Genomic DNA, 24,683 nt, shown 5'->3' on the forward strand with positions numbered 1-24,683 from the left:
AGTCGATTCAGGTGTCTCGAGTCAATGAATTGGTGGCACTGGACATATTGGGACCCTTCCCACCATCGGCGAGGGGAAATAAATATTTGCTGGTAGGGGTTGAGTATCTCTCCCGTTGGCCGATGGCCTGGCCGTTGCCCAATCAGTCGGCCGCGGCCATCACCGACGCCTTTTTGTTTGGGTACATTATGGACAAGGGGGCGCCTGAGAGACTCCTCACGGACCAGGGCCGAAATTTCTCTTCTAAATTATTGGCTGAAGTGTGCGCAGGCCTTGGGACTAAGAAAATACGGACATCTCCATACCATCCGCAGACGGATGGTATGGTTGAGCGGCTGAACAGGACATTGTCTGCCATGCTTTGCCATACTGTGAGTGAACAGCAATCAGATTGGGATCTGCACATCCCCGGAGTGCTTTCGGCGTACAAGATGACGCCCCATGCGGCTACAGGGTATTCGCCGTTTTACCTTATGTATGGTCGGGAAAACGTGCCTCCGGTGGATGTGCAATTGGGTACTGGGGTGAAGGGACCTCGTAAACCACTCCCTGAATACATTCAGGACACGGTTCGCCGGGTTACGGAGGCGCGGGAAAACGCCCGCGTGGCTACGGCCAAAGCCCAGGCCCGGAACGAGCGGTATGCTCGGCGGTCTGAGGGGGAGTGCCCCTGGAAGGTGGGAGACCTGGCCTGGCTCCATTGCCCGCAGGTGCGGCCGGGGACCTCTCCTAAATTGCACAAACCTTGGCATGGTCCTGTGCGCCTCATTGAGGTTCCCAATCCACAGTCGGCGCGCGTTCAGATTGGGTCTCGCCGTTGGTTTGTTCATACGTCGCGGTTAAAACCATATGTTGCTCCCCTACGTGATGCGTCATCTCCCAATGTTGCCTTGCCGGGGTCTGTTGCTGCTGACTCTGACTCTTCCCCGCCTGCGTCCATTGATCTTGCTAGAGCGCCTGTCGTACCTGTTCCAGACAGGCCGACCGTGACACCGCGGGGGAGGAGTGGGCCTGTTCGGAGGGCGCCTGCCAGGGCTGCGGGACCTTCAAGCCCGGCGACCCTTCCGACCCCGCTGCAGGCGCATTCGCGGAATACGACCAAGACTGATTCGTCAGGGACACGAGACGTCGGTGGACTTCCAATCGCAGCAGGGGAATTACCCCCTGTCATTCCTCGTGTTCCATCGCGTCCCCGTTCTACAAGTGGGCCGCCGACCGTCCGGGACGGGCCGGCGACCCGCACTCGTTCCAAATCGCTTACGTTTCGTTGATTGTATGTTGTTATTGTTCTTGCCGTCGTATTTATCGCATGCTTTCGTACGTTCGTCGATGTTACTTGTGTTGTTGTTCTTGTTGTTATATTGCATGCTTAGTGTCCTTTAAGGGGGAAGGTCGGTTCACCGCATTACGCTTTGGTATTGTTCAGCCGAGGTCGGCTGGGTTTTTTCTATGGGGGAGGGTGGTGTAATGCGGGCGAAAGCGACCTTCCGGATGTGACGTCACGAGGAGGCGGAGCCAGGTGACGTGGGTGAAAGGTTGGGGTCCTTAAGCGGGTAAACCGGAAAGAGAAGGCAGTCGGGGTGTGAATGGAAAGGTGTGGGGCCACGCGGGCGTACGAGCCGAGGGGGCACCGTCGAAGCGGGAGCCAACTCCGGGGACAGTAGGGAGCTACTGGGAGGTGTAAAGCTGCAGATAGAGATAGGCAGTAAGGCTGTGTGTGAGGGGCAGCGGGGTGGCTGCCAAGAGTCGCAGGAGCGACGAGAAGGCGAGACAGCACGAGGCTGTCAGAGCTGCAGCAGGAACAGCCAAGGGAGCTGTGTGAGAGTACAGTAGCGGAGCTGCTGTGGGGCTGCAAGAGCGACAAGAACAGCAGCGGGGCTGCTGATGGTGACTGGAGTGACATCGGAACCAGCACTGAGAGAATAAGAGAGACAGCCGTGTGGGAACGCAGTACGGACCGAATAAAGGACACTGAGCCAGAGATCGTGGTCAAGTCTTTTATTACACATTTAAAGTGCAAGTCTATGAAAGCAAAGTGAATGCACAGCTACTGCGTGGGCGTCACACCACAGAGTTATGGGAAACCCCATTACCCGTCTCTCTGTAGGGTGTGATAAATATGTCTGCACGCACGGGGCAACAGGTCTATGTCCAGACTCAAACGATACTTCTCAAAGTTTACATTCTCAGCTGCTAATCCACAGGCCAAAACCACATGCCACAGTCGACTTCCAGCAATAAATCGATTCACTGAGGACTCCCAGTACCTTGTAGTAAATCATATCTTGGGTGCAATCGATCTTGCCTCGTGGCCTTTTGGTTGCTCCGCGCAATATAATCAGCGGACAAACGATGGTGTGATGTTATCTACCTCGCCTGGTATGCGGAAGGTCGGGGGCTCGATCCCGACCCTGACGCCTGTATATTTGGAGTTTGCATGTTTTCCCCGTGGTCGCGTGGATTTTTTTCTCCAAGTCCTCCGCTATTTTCCCTCCGCAATTAGAATACACAGATTCTTCTGCTGCTGTAGATTTCCACATGATAAGCCACTTCGTTGAGCTATCACTTGCGGCCAGGTCGCTCCTGAAAAAGAAGCCAATGGCTCAGTGGACCTAATGATATATAATTTCAAAAAGTGTTTACTTTAATCTGTATATATTTTTGAAGTGATTTGTTGACCTTGCCTATAATTTGCACTCCTATCATGTTTTGATACCATTTGTTGTTGTAACGTTCTGACACGCCCTGACTGGACATCGGTGAAAAGAGCTTCATAGCTTATCGGATTCTTCTTCGAGTATAAATATTCTGATATTCTGATTCTGTAACCCCCCCCCACCCACCCTTGGACGATTGCACCCGAGCTGCTCCGGCAGGCACCAGTGGCGAACGTGAAACTCGACAAAAGACTTCGACGCATACCTTCACGCGAGACACGGAGCTCAAGATCCGACGAGACAGAGCTTCCAAAACAGGGGGTCTGGCAGGGGCAACGTACGGAATGGGTACACGATGGATAACGGAGCCACCGTAAACGTCCAAAGGCAGTAGTTCCCAACCTGTGTGTGTACGTCGAACCTCTTTCGCTCCGTACATATCCGACCGTGCTAATCGGAGGCGAAAGGGGGGGGGGAGATCAACAAACTACTGCGACTCTGCAAGGTCCGTGGAACTGTTGCAGATGCGATGGGTTGTTTTTTGTTTGTGTTTGTTTCACGGACCGCTCTTTGTTCTTACTGCACAGGGATTCCGCCGCGTGGGGGGGGGGTGCGGAAAGGTTTGGAACCACTGCCCGTAGGTGGTGTCGAGAGAACGTGCCGCTACAATTCGTAGTCTGTAGTTGAGGAGGTCAAGGGAGACTTTAAGTGAACCGGTAGCCAATCAGGGCTTGGGTGGTGTGGGGCAGCTGCGTCCACCTTCCTCACCGCCACAACAAAGATACAAAGACAAAGATCCCCCTTCCCCAGTATAGCCTTAACAGATTGTTGGGGCAAGTGCTGTTAGCGAGCACCTATGAAGGCCAGTGAGGCACACGACGGGGTGGGTGGCCAGCACAACGCCCGGCCGCCTTTGTCTCCCCAGTGGCGATGTTAACACACCACACCAGGTACTCATTTGAGACCGAGCCGACCTAGGGGAGGTGCAGGACCGGTTCGGATAATTGTCACTTGGTGTTGGCCGTGAGCGGGAATCGAACTCGGGTCGTCGGGTTCGTAGTGCAGCGCGCTAACCGCTGCACCACCACTCCCCGTTACACACACGCGCACGTGCTCTCGTGCTTGTCAGCAATGTTGCAACAACACGGCTCCTGTCTGACAACAGCGATCAGCAAGGCTGGGCACTGCTCAAGGGACGGACACACAGCATCTGCCAGCAAAACCTAAAACACGTGCGTGAATATACCGAGCAGTTTAAAGAGGTGCACGCGCACACGCACGCACGCGCACGCACGCGCGCGCGTGCGCGTGTGTGCGCGTGCGTGCGTGATAATTGCAACACCACTCTCTGTATGCGGACCGAGTTGCAAAGGGGAGCGCAACTCCTTGGTTAACCAAAGGTCAAATGTAGTTGGCTGCGAGGTCACGGATTCATTTCACAGCTCAACATTCAAGGAAGCCAGGCAGCGCCTGTATAAGGCAGCAAACAGCACAGCAAGTATGCTCCCAGTAGGGCTATCTGTGCAGCATTACTGCTACCCAACCCTGAATTCTTGTCGCAGCCACCCACGGTACCTGAGTGGACCGCACAGACCCCACCCCCCGGTGCTCGTGTCACGCTCTGGCGGCCGGCCGGTGGTGACGGACTGAGCAGTGGCAACTGATGTCCCAGCGTTCGTGGAACCCGTTGACCGAATAGACCAGTATACTTGACTCCTTTTCAGAGGTGGGGGGTAGGGGGGCAGGGACCACTTCGCCGAGAAGACATCATCAGTGTGAGGGCCGCCACACCATTTGAAACCATTGGGGGTTTGGCAGCAGCACGACGGGGTGTTTTCACTTGTTGTGTATTGTCGGGGGCCGCACTGAAGGCCACCAGGGAGCGCCAGTAGCCCGCAGGCCTTGCAGTGAAGAACACCGCTGCAGTGGGACACGTTGAAGGTCAGCCGCCTTCGTTTAAGCGGCGTTTGAGATCTCTCCCTCTCTGTGGTTGTCCTCCGATGGCGACAAAGTTTGTCCCCACGCGTCAAATTGCTCAACGAGCAATTTGAGCAATTTGACGCACATCTAAAAACGTGGTGATAGTAGAGGTGCAGCCCTGCAATTTCTAGATCGTGGCCACTTGCTGGTGAAAGTGCCTCCCCTCGAGGAGAACAATCCCGACAGTCGGTAAAGATTTCTTGGGAAAATGTTTTAAACTCAATCGACGGAAGCTGCCGATGTCCCTCGTCTGCAAAGAGCCGGCGAGCGGCAGGCGCGGACGGCCCCACAACTCGGACGGTCGCGAGCGACTTGCGCCTCGAAGACTGTTGAGCCCTCGGCTGCTGACTCGCGTGTGAAGGCGGCCTTCCGAGCGGGCCCCTGCGGACGGGGAGATTCCACTCAGATCCACGCTCCCTTCTCGACATCTCCTCCTCCTCCTTCAGGCACTTGCGTCACGTGACGGTCACGTCCCTTGATCCACCACGAAGCCCCTTCGAGCTACCGCGCGAGTGTTGGGCGGTTGCGTGCTGCGCACTTCTGGCTTGCTTAATCACGCGCGCCCCTTCTGCATGACGTCCAACGTTTCGCTCCGGCTGCTGGGAGCTCCCTCCAGCCCCGTGTCTCACAGCCTCCTCTTCAAAAGTCGCTCGAACGGACGAATATCCGAGCGGCGCGCGGAGCGTGAACGCCGTCTCACGCGGTCGGGCAAGGGCGCGGCGACGACACTGATGAGCCGCCTCATGTGTCCTGTGCTCCGGCGGCGCCACCGCCGCCGCCGCCGCCTCGCAGCAGCCTCACGACCCTCCAGGCGTACGCGTCGCGCAGGTTCCTCCCGCCGTCGCCGCCGCCGGCCACGGTGGCCGCGGCGGCGGCGGCGAGGCGCTCCTGCGAGAGGCTCCGCGCGAGCCTGCGCAGCGTCTTGCCCTGCCGCGCCGAGGAGTCGCGCGCCCGCAGCGTCACGTAGTACTCGGAGAACTTGTCGTTGATGGTGGCGATGGGCAGCGCGAGCACCAGGATGCCGAAGAGGATGCAGAGGAAGGCGACCGCCTTGCCCGCCGCCGTGTCGGGCCGGATGTCGCCGTAGCCCACCGTGGTCATGGAGGCGATGGCCCACCACCAGGCGGCGGGGACGCTCGGGTAGAGCGAGTTGGGCTCGGAGCCCTCGAGCGCGTGCTCCAGCGCCGCGAAGATGGAGATGCCCACGGAGAGGAAGAGCATGAGCATGCCCACCTCCTCGTAGCAGCGCGCCAGCGTCGTGCCCAGCGCACGCAGCCCTGCGCGAGCAGAGACGCGGGGTGGGGGCGCTCGGGGTCAGGTGTGGGGTGCTTGGGGTCAGGTGTGGGGGGGCTCGGGGTCAGGTGTGGGAGGGGGAGGGGTCAGGTGTGGGGGGGCTCGGGGTCAGGTGTGGGGGGGGAAGGGGTCAGGTGTGCGGGGGGGGGGGGGCTCGGGGTCAGGTGTGGGGGGGGGGGCTCGGGGTCAGGTGTGGGGGGGGGGCTCGGGGTCAGGAGTGTGGGGGGGGGCTCGGGGTCAGGTGTGGGGGGGGAGCTCGGGGTCAGGAGTGGGGGGGGGGCTCGGGTTCAGGTGAAAAGTCAGAACAGACCAAGTCAAGTAATGTATGCAAACTGCGTATCTGTCCTTGTTCTGCTTGCTCTTGCAAATATGATTCATGTTTGTTTCATGAACGTTTCTTTAAACTGTATTTGTGCTGATTTCGTTTTTCATTGGATGGTAGCAGCATGCCGTGTTGCTGTAGTGATTTAAATTCACACTTTTGGTCTGGTGGGGTCATTTCCGTGGTAATGCTAAAACATAGCAGCCCTTTTAGCAATCCCCAGCCGAATCATAATTAGTATTAATATTGGAAGTAATCCGATTAGTTATGAAGTTCACAGATGCCCAGCAAGGGGTGGGTCATCAAGTTGTGGTCATGAGGTTGTGTGACCATACTTCACCACGCTGGTCAGCGGATTAATCTTCAGTCAGGTTATTCTATGGTAATTATTGAACTCTGCTACTCCGACCACAGCTCTCTGGCTGTGGTTGTGCTCCGCGGTGTAATGATGCGTCACGCGATCTTTCATCACGTCCATAAGTTCTCCCTTGCAAAGTAAACGCGCGTCTCCGTGGCGAGTCTCACCGGGGTTTTAAGTTAAATGTACGCGTCTGTGAGTGTGTTGTTGTTTAATTTTTCGCACGTGCTTCGCCAGGTTACGGGATGGCTTTTTTCTGGAACCCCCAACTACGGTCAGCAGAGGCTCCCTATTCACGTCAGCTAACACCCTCGAGGGAGACCACACAGCGACTTGCGGAGTCACTCCTCGATTGCACCGCGGCTCCGTCGTGCCCAGTCAAGAGCCGTGCCTCTCACGCCAATCACCGGTTACAGGGAGGGAGGGACGGGTGGGTGGATCGAGGGAAGGGGCGGTCAACGTCCACGGGACGTGCGGGGGAGCCGGGCAGTCTCTTTGCAACTCATTGCACACAGAGTGCTCGCCACAAAATGAACCGCAATGCCATGCTGATCTCGTCAAGGGCCATAAGCCATCACGCGATCTGCGATCATCCTCGCAGCAGCAGCGGCTTTTGGCTGCTGGCCATCTAGCAAAGACGGTCACCGCATCGCGCGCTTTCAAATACGCTACTGCGGCCGTGTGGAATGCTTTACCTTTCGATGTTATGAAGCCACTGGAGCTATACGCTTTTGGCTACGTACGGTGCGAAATAAATCAACATACATACGGACAGTAACGTCTAATGGACGCGTGGGCTGCCAGTACTTTTGTAAATTGCTTAATCGAATAAAAAAAAAGTTCACTATCCATGACCGCCTGACACCATCAGCTCCCTGCACTTGAGAATCCGGTTCTATCTGAAGTGGCAGGCAGAGTTAAACCGCGGGTCTCGACCGTGATGAACTTCCAGAGGGGCTCAAACAAACTTTATTTTCACGTCATAGGTTCGTGTTGTCCAGCAACAGTACAACGCAATACTGGCAAGGGTTGATTTACTAACAATGATGCATCACAAAGATCCCCCGTACAGCCTTAACAGACTGTTGGGGCAAGTGCTGTTAGCGGTTAGCACCTATGAAGGCTGGAATGGCACACAAAGGGGCTGGGTGGCAAGCACCATGCCCGGCCGTCTTTGTCTCCCTAGTGGCGATATTTACACATGGCACTAGGTACTCGTTTCAGGCTGAGTTGACCTAGGGGATTCCCGGGACCGGTTCAGATAATCGTCACCGGTGTTGGCCGTGAGCGGAAATCGCACCCGGGTCACCGGGTTCGTAGAGCAGCACAGCGCTAACCTCTACACCACCGTTCCCCCACACACACCCCCACACACACCCCCACACACACACCCCCACACACCCCCACAACAACAACAACCGCCATTCGCCACTAAGTGGCGGTGACGTCACCACGACGCTTGTGCCAGGCCATGTGCACCCTGAGGCCACGTGAAGTGTCGAACGCCCGCTGACAGGAAGTCACGGGGCAGACCCAGCAGGTGCCACGGATCGACTGACCGAGATGACCGAGATGACTGGCTGATGCACCACCTGTGCCCCCTACTGTACCAACTTGCTGTGCTTTAGCCACCCGGCGCTCCGCTCGTTGTTGTGAGCGTCGCTCCTCCGCCCTCCGTTGTTGTTGGAGGGCGACTGCCTCCAACTGCCCAGTAGCGTCCTTCACGAGCCTCCTCCACTGAGGCCGATCTTGACACCGCTGGTACCAGTCATCGGCAAGTCCACTCAGCTCCACGTCCTCCTGTACCACATCACTCCATCTCTTCTCCAGCCCGTGCCGCGCCCGTTTAGCCCCCTCGATCCGGCCGAACAAAAGCTGTTTAGGCATGCGGTGGCTGGGCATGCGGGCTACATGACCCAGCCAACGCAGCCTTGCCTGCCGGAGGAGCTCACCGATGGGACTTTGCCCAGATCTTTCAAGGATTTGTGAGCTCCTCACACAATCCAGCCTGGTTAAACCCAGGATGGATCGTAGGCAGGCCAGCCTAAATGTTTCCAACCGGCGAAGATGCTCCATTAGGGGGGTCCACGTTTCGCAAGCGTAGAGCAGGGACGGAATGACCATGGCCGCGAAGACCTGAAGCTTCGTGCGGAACGACAGACCAGGTAGCTTCCACACAGCATTACGCAACCGATGAAAAGATATTGCCCCCACACACACCCCCACACACCCCCACACACACCCCCACACACACCCCCACAAACACCCCCACACACACCCACACACCCCACACACCCACACACCCCTCACACCCACACACCCCCCAACACACACACACACCCACACACACACCCCCACACATACCCCCACACACACACACCCCCGCACACCCCCACACACACACACACCCCCACACACACCCCCACACACATACACACCCCCACACACACACCCCCACACACACACCCCCACACACAAACACCCACACACACCTACACACACACCCACACAAACCACCACACACACACACCCTCCTAAAAACACACACCCACACACACTCCCCCACACACACACCCACACACACACACCCCCACACACACACCCCCACACACACACACCCCAACACACACACGCACACACACCCACACACGCCTACACACACACCCCCCCACACACACACACACACACACCCCCACACACACCCCCACACACACACCCACCCACACACACCCCACACACACCCCCCCACACACACCCCCACACACCCCCCCACACCCCCCCCCCCCACACACACACCCCCACACACACACCCACACACACACACACCCCCACACACACACCCACACACCCCCACACACACACACACACCCCCCACACACACACACACCCACACACACACACCCCCCCCACACACACACACGGACGTACCCGTGGAGTGCCGCCCCAGCTTGAGGAGGCGCAGTGCGCGCAGGAGGCGCACCGTCTGCAGCGCGCGTCCCGCGTTGCCGAGATCACCTCCACCGCCGCCACCGCCGGCAGTCGCACCGGCGGCAGCGGCGGCCCCTGAGTGCTGCTGCTGCTGGACTCTCTCGAGCAGCGCCGTGATGTAGTAGGGCGCGATCGCGAGCAGGTCCACCACGTTGGAGAAGCGCGCGAGGAAGCGCAGCTTGCGGGGCGCGCACACGGCGCGGCACGAGAACTCGACAGTGAACCACGCGGTGCAGGCGCTCTCGAGCGCCGAGAACGCCTCCTGCGCCGCGGCGCCCTCGTAGGCCGTCATGAGGCACATGTTGACCACCGAGAGGAGCACGAAGCTCACGGAGAGGAGCGACACCGCGCGCGCCGTCCGCGACGACTCGGGGCTCTCGAGGAGCTCGAGGACGCGCACACGCAGCGGGCCGCAGCGCGCGCCCTCGGTCAGCAGCAGCTGCCGCTCCTCGTCCTCCTGCGCCTGCTGCCTCGAACCGAACTGCTCGGCGGGGAACTGCTGCTGCTGCTGAGCCGCCGCGGTGCTTAGGATGTTGTCGCGCTTGCGCCCGAAGCGGTCGCGGCAGCAGCGCGCCAGGCTGGGCTCCGAGATGCCCCAGTACTCCATCTCCTGCAGGAAGGCGGCGGCGCAGATGCCTTCGTGCACGTGCAGGCGGCCCGTGCGGTAGAAGGCGAGCACGTAGCCGAACGTCTCGGCGCTGCGGTCGAAGAAGAACTCGCGCGAGGAGGGGTCCGCGTCGTCGCACAGATCGACGAAGGCGGCCGAGCCAAGCACGGCGCCATCCGCCGCTGCCTCCGGCGCGACCGCCTCGGGGCCTCCCGCCGCGGTCACGGCCGAGCGATCGAGGGGGTCGCCGAACGTGACGCCCGAGTGGGAGGACGACCTGGCCGCCAGCCTCCCGAGGCGGCTGTCCGGATGAGCCTCGAGCAGCTCGCGGGGCACGAAGTGCTTGCTGCCGCCCACGTTCACGCAGAGGCCGCGGGGCCCGTCCACGTTGGAGTCCCCTACCGGGTCTGGCGAGTGGGATCCTCTTCTTCTTACTCCTCTTCCTCCTCCTCCGCCGCCGCTAAACCGCCCGACTGAGCGAGCGTACGAAGAGGGTGCTGGCATCGTCAGTCGGGGCTTCTCTGTTTGTCCTCGCTCCTCTGCGTTGTGCGCCGCGTGCTGGGTGCAGGGGTGTTTACCTGTGCGAGCACGCAACGCGCGCGCGTGTGTGCGTGCGTGTGGGTGTGTGCGTGTGCATGCGTGTGAGTGTATGCGTGTGTGTGTATGCGTGTGTGTGTGTGCGTGTGTGTGTATGCGTGTGTGGGTGTGTGCGTGTGTGTATGTGTGCGTATGCGTGCGTGTGTATGTGTGCGTGTGTGTGCGTGTGTGTGTGTGTGTGCGTGTGTGCGTGTGTGTGTATGCGTGTGTGTGTGTGCGTGCGTGCGTGTGTGTGTGCAGGGAGAGAGCGAATGCGCAGTGGTTAGTGCGCTACGCAACGAATCCGGCGAACTGAAATTGATTCCCGCTGGCGACGGCCAACATCAGTGACGATTATCTGAACTGTCCTGGGCCTCCCTGAGGTCTACTCAGCCACACGCTAGTATCAGGTGCGACGTATAAACATCGTCACTAAGGGGGATTAAGGCGGCAGGTTGTGGTGTTGGCGACCCACCCCCCTCGTGTGCCGCTGCGGCCTTAACAGGTGCTCGCAAACAGCACTTGCCCCTACAGTTTGTGAAAGGCTATGGTGGGGCGGGGAGGTGTGGGGAGTTTGTCTTTGCAGGTAGAGAGTGAGTGGTGGTTACGAGCACGCGTCGGCTCGTGTGACATCCTCCAGAGAATCGTGACACCCAACACGCAGCGGCGCACTCAGCACCGCACCCGTTGCCCAATTCGCACTCGGGTGACATCATCGTCACCATCGACCATGGTCGATCCACTGCTGGACGAAGGCCTCCCCAAGCCGCGACCCCTGCGATGCGGGAATCCACCCCGCAGCTGCGCACGAGATTCGAGGCCATCGCTCCGTCTCCCTGGTGAACGTGCTCTCCGGCACGGCACACGAGGGGGGGGGGGGGGGTGGTCAGCACCGCGCCCGGCCCGCCTTTGTATCCCCAGTGCTGATGTTTACGCCCCTCGCGAGGTAACTCGTTAAGGCCGAGTGGACCTAGTGGCGGCCCGGACCGGCTCGGATATTCGTCACCGATATTGCCCGTGAACGGCACTCCAACTCGGGTCACCGGGTTCGTAGCGCAACACGCCAACCACCGTACGACCGCTCCCCAGACGTTCACTCCACACACCGATGCGTGTGATCTGCACAGCACATCGGGACTGATGTGTGGGACATTTGGGATAACTGAGGCAGGCAGTCATGGGGCTTAATGAGATCCAAACTGGTCCCAAGTGCTCACTGATGTTCGGTATGCTTTTCCACGATTGAGCCAATTTAGAGAGGCATTCTGTTATTGACGAGTGTCCGTGGTGAAAAATGGTTTAGCAGCCATTGCACTGGCGATCCGGAGTCCGCCGGGGTTCGACTCCATGACCTCGCGCGGCAGCTGAAACAACGGTGCACGTTTTCTTACATCCCCACCCGCCCGGCCTCTGCGGGTGAACCCCGGTTGTAAGTGAACCCCGTGTGAATAAATGTGTTCACCGCAGTAAATGTGTCGCGAATGGGCATGTCGCGGTGTGGAGGGGTAAAGCGTGGGTACTGGCAACCTCTTCCTTAGACGTGTGTGGCCAGCTCCCTCGAGGAGCGGAGGGCCCCTTCCGCCAACAATGGTGTGACACAGTCGACTTGCAGGGGCTGCGCCTTTGAGCGCGCCGCTCAGGGCTCTGGCGTCCGGGCGGCGCTGCGACTCGGGCGTTTAAGCTCACACATGAGGAAGGTCGCGAGTTCAACTCCCGCGTGCGACCCGGGCTGGGGGTGGTTGAGACACGGCGATTTAAAAACGAGGACCACTTTACGTGGACATTTTTAGCGGCCGTCATGTTGGTGTGGTTGGCGTGACTCTCCCGCTCGCCATAGGAATTTGGATTTCCCGCACCACCGGCACAGGGCTAACGATGCCGAGGAGCAACCGTCTCCTGCTCTCTGGAGCAGGGAGAACATTTTTTTTTTCTGCATCAGCTGCCAGTGAATGTAAATTAATGAGGAGCAGCCACGCATTATACGTGGCGATATGGTCGTGCTGTTGCATTCTTGGCACGCTCCCCAAAACGATCATTCCTGCATCAAAAAAACCGTGCTCTCCATCCGACACGGGCGTGTAAATCGATAACACCACAAATATGGTCATATATTTGAATAATGCCCCTCATTTATCCAGGAGAGTCCCGCTGGGTCTCGAGACCGGTTTGCTGTCGTTGTTGTTGTTGTTATTGGCAGGATCATTTCTGCCTTGCGATGTTTGGCCAATTCCATTCTTTAGCGATTAGCGTGTGGGGAGGCAGCAGTTGGAGCACCGGGACAAAGCACCACACATTTGGTATTGGAGATTGCACGCCGGGCTCCGCTCCTGCCAGCGTTATTGTGGGATCGTTATTCATCCGATCATTACCACGCGGCTCATTACCTTCAAATGAATGGGGTGCCGCGGTGGCGAAATGTTAACTCCCTCGCCTGGTATGCAGGAGGTCGTGGGTTCGATCCCGACCCTGATGCCTGCTGTATATTTGGAGTTTGTGTGTTTTCTCTCCCCGTGGTCGCGTGGATTTCTCCGGGTCCTCCGGTTTTTCCCTCCACATTTAGAATCAATATCTCGCTTTTCGAGTATTTAGCTGCTATAAATTTCCACATGATAAGCCACTTCGTTGTGATCAGGTTGTTTCTGAAATAGAGCTACATAGCTCATTAAACATTACTTGGTAAAAAAAAAAATCGTAGTTTATCGTTTCTCTTTCAGTTTGTCTGACACATCAACATTGTTGTCAATATCATAATTTGTATGAACTTACCAATGGTTATGCACGTAGAATCCCACTGAAATGTGTTACTCGGAAACACCGCCGGTTTAAATAACACGAGATGTTCCCTTTTATGCTCGGGATAACTTGCTAAACTCGAGCCATTTGGCGAAGAGACCGGAGGGCTTTGGAAGACATACCCCCACGCACGTGAGTGAGGAACACTCAACTTCCACACACCTAGAGCAGAACACGACTTGCTGTATTGCACTATATGATCACAGTATGTGTGTCTCACACCGGCTCTATCCCGTCATGATCCACCGACCCCATTTGGACGACGAGCATCCATCGTGATCACAACACCCAGAATTTACATTTTTGTTCGCAAAAGTAATCCTCGTATTTTAGATTCGGGCTTAAATCGTCATCGTCGCCTTCAGCCATGGTCGATCCACCGCTGTATGAAGACCGCCCCAAGCCACCTACATATCCAATCCAACGATCGCGCGACGTTCAGACTGGACCACCACAACCACCACCACCACGACGCGTGGACCCTACCTCGCTACGCCGCTCGGCACGATGGGAAGGCGCCACTCCGATTGAGGTGGGGCCCAGCCGCTTGAAAATCGGCCGAGCACACAGTGAGCATCACGCCCGCGTAGCTGCTTGGATATTTATTTTGTTGTTGCTCAAAATGCCCCCGCCTCTCGTGAACGACGAGAGGTGTCGCGGGGCCTTTGACGGCCACTTGCATCGGCACGTGGCGCACGAGCTTTGCTCAATGGCGCGGAGGAGTCACTGAGCGACTGCGCCGGGGAAGTGAAACCCCGTGGGTTGCCTGCACGGCGGCTCAGCGGTGAGCACACGGAACGCTTAGCTGGACGCGATTCCAAATCGTGGCAAAACAAACAAAAACGGATTAATCACCAAAGCGACCCGGCTACTCGTGCACACGCGTGCGTCGTCACGATGGGCACGCGAACGCTCGTGAACGGCGCGCGCGCTGTTGCCGCGACGTCCCTGGCGTGCATTTTTTTTGTGTTTCTCCAAAAAGAAAAAGCGTTCAATTGCCGCGGAACGGCGTCTCGGTTTTGACAGCACATCTTCACGCGTCTTCAGCACATCTTCACGCATCTTCAGTACATCTTCAGCACATCTTCACGCATCTTCAGCACATCTTTACGCATCTTCAGCACATCTTCAGCACATCTTCACGCATCTTCAGCACATCTTCACACATCTTCAGCACATCTTCACACATCTTCACGCATCTTCACGCATATTCACGCGTGCGATGCGTTGCGCCAGCCGAAGGGCCGGAAGCGTTGGACAAACAAACAAAATGCAACGCGCGATCTGTCCACATGTAAGTGTCCGTTGGAGAAACGTCGTGTTTCGGGTTAGCTGGGCTTTTTGCGTGCTCGACGATTGAACGCAGTTCGGGGCGTGCGTGCCTGCGCGCCCAACAGCGAAGTATTTAATCAGCAGATATATAACACAACGAACATAAACGTGCCAATTACTTCGTGATTTGATTTTCGGGAAGTCGCGCTAATGGCTCGAAAATGATGTCACGATGCACAAATAAACAGCGGCACCTCCCCGATCTCACTTAATTCGATTTATGAAATGTGCCGCTCGCTCAGTAATGCCTCGTGGTGGGAATAATCAAACAAACCTTTTGACAAGTTTGTACAATCTGTCCCGAAGCTCAATCCGTAGAGAGGCAATGTCCATTGTGATAGACCACCGCCATTACCCGACTCTCCCTTGCACACATTAAACGTTGTTCCTCTGGGCTGACACACCCGGTTTATAAAATATGAGATCATATATGTTAAGAGTAGAACAGATGTCACGCGCATTGCAGAGTTCCAAACATGAACGCCGGAGTCTGGTGCGGCGGCTGCATTCACTCACCTACTTACCCATCGCAAAACCAAGACAAAGATCCCCCGTATAGCCTTTAGCAAACTGTTGGGACAAGTGCCCGTTAGCGAACACCTCTGAAGGCCGGTACGTCACACGAGGGGGTGGGTGGCCAGCACCACACCCGTCCGAGCTTTGTCTCCCCAGTGCAAGCGATGTTTACACGCCGCACTAGGTACTCATTTGAGGCTGAGTCGACCTAGGGGAGGCCCAGGACCAGTTCAGATAATCGCCACTGTTACTAATCGTGAGCTGGAATGGAACTCATGTCGCCGGTTCTGTAACACGGTGCGCTAACCACGACATTAACGCTCCCCATAACGAATCACACTCACTCATTCACCCACTCCTTGGCTCACTTGCACACTCACCCATTCACTGAAATATCAAACATTTCACCCACTCAATCACTCAAGTATCGATCATACATCCACTCTCGCCCATTGTCATACAGCCACCCACCAACTTACGAATTCACTCATTTGCCCAACCAATTATTGACCCAGTCACCAACTCACCCACTCACCCACTGACTCACTCACTCATCTACTCCCTAATTCATTCACTTACCCACTCATTCAGCCACCCACTCACCCGCTCAATTAACCATCAATAATTCACACGCTCTCTCGTTCGCTCACTCACTCATCCACCCACCGACTCACCCCCCCCCCCCATTTCACTCACCATATCACTCACTCATTCATCGACCCACTCACCCACACATACACGCACCCACCCTACTCACCATCTCATTCGCTCACTCATCTCACCTGTTGGAATAACTGCGTAGCCTCGTACCGAACAGCCACTCCGCGCGTCTCCTCTTCGTGGCGGCGCACGCGGTCACGGGACGGAGCCAGCGCATGGCCGTCACCCTCGGCTCGCGTCTCTTGGCGATCTCCGCGAGCCTCCGCGTGTAGCGGCAGCAGCAGCAGCTCACGAATCCCCCCCCCACCACCACCCACGCTCTCAGTCACGAGAGTGGCGCAGAGCAAGCGGAGGGAGCGCACAACACCCACTCAACTCTCTCTCCACGACCCGCAGCAGCAGCAGCCCATTTGCCGTCCAGCTCCCACGCCCAGTCACACGCGGCCGTACGCGTTGTGGCAGGGGCGGGGGCGGGGGTGGAGGGTGAGTCGGGGGCAGGAGGGTGGCGTTAAAGTGTTGCCACGTGGATTTTTCTGTAGCCCCCCCCCGACCCCAACGCTTCATCACCACGACAGCGACCACCGCCTCAAGCACCATCCCCCCACCACCACCATCGTCTCAAACACCATCCCTCCACCACCACCATCGCCTCTAGCACCATCCCTCCACTACCACCAATAACAACAACCGCCATTCGCCACTAAGTGGCGGTGAAGTCACCACGACGCTTGTGCCAGGCTATGTGCACTTTGAGGCCACGTGAAGTGTCGAACGCCCGCTGGCAGGAGGTCACGGGGAAAGACCCAGATGCCACAGGTCGACTGACTGAGACGACTGGCTGATGCACCACCTGTGCCCCCTACTGTGCCAACTTGCTGTGCTTTAGCCACCTGGCGCTCCGCTCGCTGTTGTGAGCGTCGCTCCTCCGCCCTCCGTTGTTGTTGGAGGGCGACGGCCTCCAACTGCCCAGTAGCGTCCTTCACGAGCCTCCTCCACAGAGGCCGACTTGACACCGCTGATACAAGTAATCGGCAAGTCCGCTCAGCTCCACATCTTCCTGTACCACATACACACCATCTCTTCTCTAGCCCGTGCCGCGCCCGTTTAGCCCTCTCAATCCGGCCAAACAAAAGCTGTTAGGCATGCGGTGGCTGGGCATGCGGGCTACATGACCCAGCCAACGCAGCCTTGCCTGCCGGAGGAGCTCACCGATGGGACTTTGTCCAGATCTTTCAAGGATTTGTGAGCTCCTCACACAATCCAGCCTGGTTAAACCCAGGATGGATCGTAGGTAGGCAAGCCTAAATATTTCTAAATCGTGAAGATGTTCCATTCGGTGGGTCCACGTTTCGCAAGCATTGAGAATGGAGGGAATGACTGTGGCCGAGAAAACCTGAAGCTTTGTACGGAGCGACAGACCAGGTAGCTTCCACACAGCGTAAAGCAAACGATGAAAAGATAATGCCGCTCAATTGATTCGGAGTGAGACATCTGCTGTTAAACCGGAGCCGGTCATAAGCACACTGCCCAGGTATGGGATACTCTCCACTCTCTCCACAACTACCCTAACTCCAATCACCAATTGGGAGTTGTGGGGTTGAGTGTCCGATGGTACAAAATACCCAGGCAGGTGCTTAGTTTTAGTGGGGATAAGTGGCAAGATCCAGGTTCAGCAGCAGCGCATCCAACTCCTCCTCTGAGTGAACAGCAATTATCAGATCATCGGCATACATAACATGGTTGAGCAATATGGATCTATCCCATGACCGCACCTGGGCATCGATCAGCATCCCATTGTATCTGTACCAGATGGAAATTCCTCCGGTACAGCTATTGAAGGCTTCACGAACTACGTGGTTGAAATAGATGTTAAATAATGTGGGAACCAGAGGACATCCCTGTCGCACCCCAAGGTGGACAGGAAATGGTTCTGACTCACGGCCACGTAGTTTTACCCGGGCCCGCTCACCATCACGAAGGTCCTTAATGATCGTGAGCAGAGAGTCAGGGACTCCGAAAGCACGAAGAACAACCCAGAGCCCAGGCCTACTGATGGTATCATAGGCCTTGATCAGGGCAATAAAGCAGAGATGCAGGTCTTGTTGGAATTCCCTACACCTCTGCTGTAGCAGACGGACAGAAAATATGGCATCTGTGCAGGACCGCCCTTTCCTGAAACCGCATTGTGGCTCCGCGAGCCTCTCCTCAGCGTGCCTGGCAAGGCGATGTTGAATAATCCTTTCCAGGACCTTTCCCGGCACACTGAGGAGCGAGATTCCCCTGTGGTCGTTGCAGTCTGTGCGGTCCACCAGGGCATTCTTCCAATCCTGCAGAACCCGTCCAGTGGTCCAGACTTGTTATGATGTCATGTCGGGCAGTCTGTGCACAACGCCACCCTCTCTCAGCATTTCGCTTGGGAGATCATCTCTGCCCGGTGCCTTCCCTGGTCTGAGACTCTGGATCGCCTTCAGTATTTCCTCAACAAATGGCACCTCATCCAGCCACTCACAGGGGGTGACTTCTTCTTCCAATATTTGAGCCACCGCAGCCTTGGCAGAGTCATCCTCACTTTGTCCCACATTGTTCTCCAGCGCGAGAGATTTCCCCTTCCTCAGGACCTCACAGAAATGCTCAGAAATTCTGCAAACCTGTTCCTGGCGGTCAGAGATCGGAACACCATTCTTTCCTCTAATGATGGTGATAAGTGTGGCACTGCAGGTTACTTTTTTTGATGGAATTAAAAAGCGATTTGTGATCGTGGGCCATTGAGGCAGACTCCATCTCCTCAGCAACCCGCGACCACCACCCATCACGGCTCTCCGAAGCTACGAGCGAAGGCTGTGGTAAGCCTCCTCAAACTCTGACGTGGGATGCTGTAGCCGATGAGAGTAGGCCTGTCGCTTTTTTCAGCCAGCTTGAACACCTCCTCTGTCAGCCAGGATCTCTGGGGAGGTCTGGACCATGTACCCAAATCAGCCATTGCAGCTGCATGAGCCACAGTCCTAAACCTCGCCCATTTCCCCTCGACATCAGGAGGAGTGGGGACGATGCCAACCCCAGCCACAAACGATGATGAAATTATTGCTTGCAACTTTCATCAGCTAGCTGAGACCATGCCACTAAGGGTTTGAATGGGGTCCTGGGTGTACACCCACCACAGGAGTGGAAGAATGGCAGGCACATCTTACAGATGTCAAGTCGATGGTCAGTGGGCAGATCTGCTCCACGGTAGGTCCTGGTGTCAAGGACATGGGCCCACATCCCGCTGTTCCGTCACTATATAGTCCAGCAAATGTTATTGCTTGGACCCAGCATGCATGCATGATGTTGTATGGATGCGCCGATGCCGGAACAGCGTGTTGGTAATTACAAACCCATGGGCTGCACACAAATCTAACAGCCTCCTGCCGTTGTTATTGAGCTGATCTGGCCCATTCCTTCCAATCACTCCAGACCAGGTGCCAGCATCATGACCAACTCGAGCATTGAAGTCACCCAACAGGATAACTCTATCCCGATGGGCCACTTTAGCAAGCACCTGTGACAGGAGGTCATATAAGGCACCTGACTCATCGGCCTTGCCTGCATCCCTTCACTATCCCTCCACTAATGGGCATGTTAGGTGGGGGCATAAGTAACCACGACCACACTCCTTGCCTATGGTTGATGGGAAGGCGAGCCCAAAATAGCCTGGGGCTTACAGCTTCCCACACCTCACCGCCACGCTCCTATGCCCTTGATTCTTTTGTTCAGAAGAAGAGCCACTCCCTGTTGTTTGGCAGTCTCCTGCCCCAAGTAGAGGACTGCCCACCCCTCATGGTAGTCGGAGACAGAGCCGGTCCACTGGACCTCCTGAATATCACAGAGATCCAGACAGTACCAGTCCAGTTCCCGACAGAAAAGTGGCAGCCTCTTCTCCACAGTGAGCGTTCAACCATTCCACGTGGCCACCCGCAGTAGCTTTTTGCTATTTCTGGAGGACCACAGAGGGTAAGGATTTAATCTCCTGGCTCCGCCAAATAGGATTTGGACAGGAGATGTCATAGACACCTGTCCGCCCGGGGCCTCTGGCACAAACTTAGATATTTTTGTTCGTGATTTAGTAGTAATTAATTGAAGTTGGAGGGGTTACCAGCCCCTTGCACCCGTCCAGAGCCCCCTTTGGCCGCTGTGGTGGCTACCACCGCCAAGAGGGGAATGGCCAATCGAAATTGGCCTTCCCCCCATGGCACTGCTCACCACAGCGTTACCACCACCACCTCTAGCACCATCCCACCACTACACCACCGCCTCGATCAACAACAACTGCCGTTCACCACTAAGTGGTGGTGGCATCACAACGGTTATTGTGCCATGATAGGTGCACTTTGAGGCAATATGAGAAGATACCCAGGTGCCATGGGTTGACTGACTGAGATGACTGGCAGACGCACCAACTGTGCCCCCTACTGTGTCGACAACTGGTACCAGCAGTGTCAAGAACGGCCTCTATGGAGGAGGCTTGTGAACGCTGGGCAGTTGAAGGCAGTCGCCCTCCAACACAAATGGAGGGCAGAGGAGCGACGCACAACAACAACGATCGGAGCGCCAGGTGGCTAAAACGCAGAGGGTTGGCACAGTGGGGAGCACAGCTGGTGCATCTGCCAGTCATCTCAGTCAGTCTACCCACCAACCGTCCATCACCAACAAAATCACCACCTCTAGCACCAACCCTCCACCCTTCCATCGCCAATACCACCACCACTCCACCACGCGCCCCCACTGGCATTCCACGCCATTGACTCCGCGGTTATTGCGGAGTTGTAATTTTGTTGCGGGCCGTTGATCTGAGAAGGGAGCAGCACAATTGGCTAATTGGCAGCGTTATTTGTATCTGAATATGCATTTGCGCACGATTGCTTTGCTGATAATTTTTTTTCTACGCTTCTTCAAAAAAATTACACTGGTGTTGTTTGTTTGCTCGGTTGAATGCTTTTGTTTGGGGTGGGTGGTGGTTTCGGTTTTTGTATATGAACCACGTGGTAATCGGTATTAAAAATATTTTTTTTTAAATCGCAATAATTATATATTTTCCTGTTACTCGGAAAACACTCCCGGTTTAAATCACAGGAGATGTTATCGTTTATGTTTGGTTCTGAAAAATAAGCTAATGGCTCAGTGGGCTTTACCTGGTAAGATAAAAACAATATTTAGTTTAATTTATATTTATTTTAATGTGATTTGTTTACCTTCCATATACTTCGCACTCCTATCGTGTTCTGTGTATTGTTTGTTGTTGTAACGTTCTGACCCGCCCCTACTGGACATCTGTGAAAAAGAGCTTTATATATATATTCTTAGTTTTTTTCGGTAAAGTCACGTAGGTAAAAATTAAAATTAATAAACCGTGCTGTGACGGTTCCACCTGAAGATGGAAGCTTGTGTTGCCTCCGAAACGTCGTGATTTTTATTTTATTTTTTATTTTACTTTTATTAATTTTAATTTTAATTTTTTACCTACGTGACTTTACCGAAAAAACCTAAGAATATGAATCCTTGCAGTCACGAAAGCTTCAAATCTAGCTTTATAGCTCATCGGATTCCTCCTGCAGTCTAGATACATATTTTGAGTCTGCTTCTGATCTCCACGTCACACGTTAATGTCACAAACACGTTCAACGGCTCTGAATGCGCACGTGGGTGAGAAGCATCTTCTATTGGTGCCCATGGATGAGTGGTGGCAATTCCACACTCCTTTAGCAAAGCTTGGATTATTTATTCACAAGAACAGCGACTGTTGAATTTCCACATCGGAATGACAATATATATACGCGTTTAGTTAAGCATACTACTGCTAATATTATTATTATTATATAAATGAACGAGAGAAACGAGAAGAAATTGCCATCCTAACCCTCTTTTCATCTGAATTAAACATACACATCTCAATACGCTCCGGCGTGTGCGGCGCCGTGCGCACAGTTCATTTATGTTTTCTGAAGATCGAACTCGGCTATTTGTTATCCTTCGCGAACCCAAATTAAAGCCATTCATCATTCTTCGCGGCGCGGTTCTAAGGGGGTGCAGGGGTCCTTGCTGTAGATGCCGTCTCTGGCGGAGCGCGTGCGGTTTTGCCTTTGTGTGCGGTGCACATTACGGGGAGCGGTGGCGCCGTGGTTAGCGCGCCGAGCTACGATACTGGCGACCCGAGTTCGATTCCCGTTCACGGTCACCAACACCGGTGAGGACTGCTCACACCGGTCCTTGGTTTCGCTTCGGTCGACTCAGCCTCAAATGAGTACCTGGCGCAGTTTGTAAACGTCGTTAACATCTCGCCACCGCATCTCTCTCCGTCCCTCTCCCTTTCCCTCTCTCTCCCTTTCTTTTTTTTGACGATCAGAGGAAACAAGAAGATGCTCGGTGTAGTCGGCACTTTGCTTCGTTCATCATTTCGGTTTTTTTTCAATGCTTTCGTTTATGTGCCCCCCCCCCCCCCCCACCTTTTTAAATGCAAGATTTCACAAAAGATTTCACGCTCTGCTTTCCTCCTTCTTACTTCTTCCCTCTTTCTTTACCCCCCCCCACTCTCTCTCTACCCCCTCCCCTCCTCTCCCTGTCTCCCTTTTATCTCTCCTTTTTCTACGATCAGAGGAAACTCCCTCTCACTCACTCTCCGTCTCTCACTCTCTCACTATACACTTGTTGTGTTGCTCCCCGGTGTAGACGCGCACGTGGATAAGGAGCTTGTATCTCTCTCTCACTGTGCCCCGTCACTAGGGAGACAAAGGCGGCCAGCCGTGGTGATGGCCGCCCACCCTCTCGTGTGCCGTTCCGGCACCTACATAGGTGCTACTCGCAAGCAGCACTTGCCCCAACAGTATGTTTAGGCTATACGGGGGACCTTTGTCTTTGGAGTCACTGCATGGGTCCCCGTGGTGTTCACGGGGGACCAATGCCGCAGGCGACCCTCCGGCATTTGTTTGATAGGCCAACAACCTGCTGACGAGCTTCAAGGAAGTGGAAAGTGGTCCATGGTTTTGCCTGCTGAATACGCCATGTTGCTGGAATGCATTGCTCGGGCGGCTTCGGAGCCGACCCCTGCTCTAGAAGGTCCAGAGGCTGATGGGCCTTCATTCAGATTCAGATTTTTTTTGGATGAATGAAACATTTATGGTGGTGAAACAAACCCCTCGTTCACGATACGATTCGCAGAATCCCCCAAAGACAACGCGACGCAGTGGAAATATATCGCAGCAGAAGGAAATCGCCACCTGTGAGAATAGATGGCCAGTCCGGGAGTCGATCTTTGACGGGCCCTGCGTTCGCCCTGGATGTTGCAGCGGTCACCTCCGGCCACCCCCCCCCCCCCCCCCCGAGTCAGCGGTGAAATTCGCTCAAACTGAACCAGAGCTCTTAGGTATCAGGTCGGATCTCACGCCAGTCCAATTATGAAAAAAACACGATACAGCCTGTTCTCCGCTGCGTGTTGTTTTCATGAAGCGAATTGGATCATTATGTAACGCATTCGGGAACGCGTTGTTTTATAACGCGGATGCGAATTGGATGTAACGCGCTTGAATGGACAGAACTACGTTGCGCGAGTAGGAATAAGCGGTCGGGCTGTGGCCACGGCGTGGCATCACCGAGGGCATTGGGATGCTGCTCAATGCTTCTAGATGCTACCCAAGCACCTCAGTCTTTGTTCAGCCTGCGTACGCATCTCACGTGTTATCTCGGAATGGGCATCATTATTATAATATATTGTTTAATATCGGAGAAGAGACTGCACCAGGCGCGGTTCGTCCACTCGGGACGTTGGGGCACCGCCCCACCAAGCAGCTGGAGATGAGAATTTTTTTTTCTAATTAAAAATACTTTCTTCTATAAATTGTTTTGCTGTGTTTACATTTATTTTTTAATATAACGATTCTTTCAACGTGAATTGCCTAATGAAGATAATATTTTAAGTTGTTCTTATTAGAAACCGCTGCAACAACACAGTCTGATTTGTGCCTCGGGGAGGTCTCGGGGCAGCTGTGAAGGTGTCCGAGTGAGAGATGTCCCCCTTCATCCGTTGCGATTAGATTCGCATTGTAGCCACGCCGTTTGAGACCCATTCAAGGTGGTGAAAAGGGCGCCCGTGGCTGCAATGAGAGACGATGTCACGACGCGAGGTGGCAGCGTGCAAATGTAGCGGGTCCACGGCCTGCACGCGCGAGGAGGGAACGACATTCAGCAGCGTCGTCCGTGTAAAGTGACGTTACAGTTGCCACAGACAACAGTGGGACAAACAGTGGACACGCAACGGAACGGGCTCTAATGAAGAGTGAAGTAGACAGTGATGACTTTGTACATTGATAAACGTCGCCACTGAATACAGATCAAAGCTCTATGTGTAGGCGAGTGTACGACGGTGTGTGGCTGTTAGTACGCGGTGTCTTGGTTGCCTCGGCTAATTTGTTGAGTCGTGTCAGCTGAGCTTTAATTGTTCTTTCGGCTTTTGGCAGCGTCAAAGGGGTTGTGTAGTGTGGACTTGAGGGTCATGGGGACAGCATTTGAGTACTTTGTTTTGTTTTATAAATGCCTACCGTTGGTAGATAAGACAGTTACATCACTCACAAC

The 24,683-nt window shown here is 55.2% G+C and overlaps 1 protein-coding gene across 3 annotated transcripts; it reads right to left on the reverse strand.

Annotated features, from left to right (window-relative positions):
* Positions 1-1,159: 1,159 nt before the first annotated feature.
* On the reverse strand, positions 1,160-16,587 carry LOC144931645 (potassium voltage-gated channel subfamily V member 1-like). Of its 3 annotated transcripts, none has more exons than XM_078855756.1 (3): positions 16,180-16,587; positions 9,539-10,783; positions 1,160-5,914 (listed from the first exon to the last, which is right to left on the reverse strand). In XM_078855756.1, the coding sequence occupies exons 2-3, from the start codon at positions 10,707-10,709 to the stop codon at positions 5,379-5,381; spliced, it is 1,707 nt and encodes a 568-aa protein (XP_078711882.1). In that variant the 5' UTR covers positions 10,710-10,783; positions 16,180-16,587; the 3' UTR covers positions 1,160-5,378. The 3 variants fall into 3 exon arrangements, with proteins under 3 accessions (XP_078711882.1, XP_078711880.1, XP_078711881.1); XM_078855754.1 differs by having other exon boundaries at positions 16,205-16,586; XM_078855755.1 differs by lacking the exon at positions 16,180-16,587 and adding an exon at positions 14,061-14,284.
* Positions 16,588-24,683: the final 8,096 nt, after the last annotated feature.

The sequence above is a fragment of the Lampetra fluviatilis genome, chromosome 4, assembly GCF_964198595.1.
Source record: "Lampetra fluviatilis chromosome 4, kcLamFluv1.1, whole genome shotgun sequence".
Classification (NCBI taxonomy): Eukaryota; Metazoa; Chordata; class Hyperoartia; order Petromyzontiformes; family Petromyzontidae; genus Lampetra; species Lampetra fluviatilis.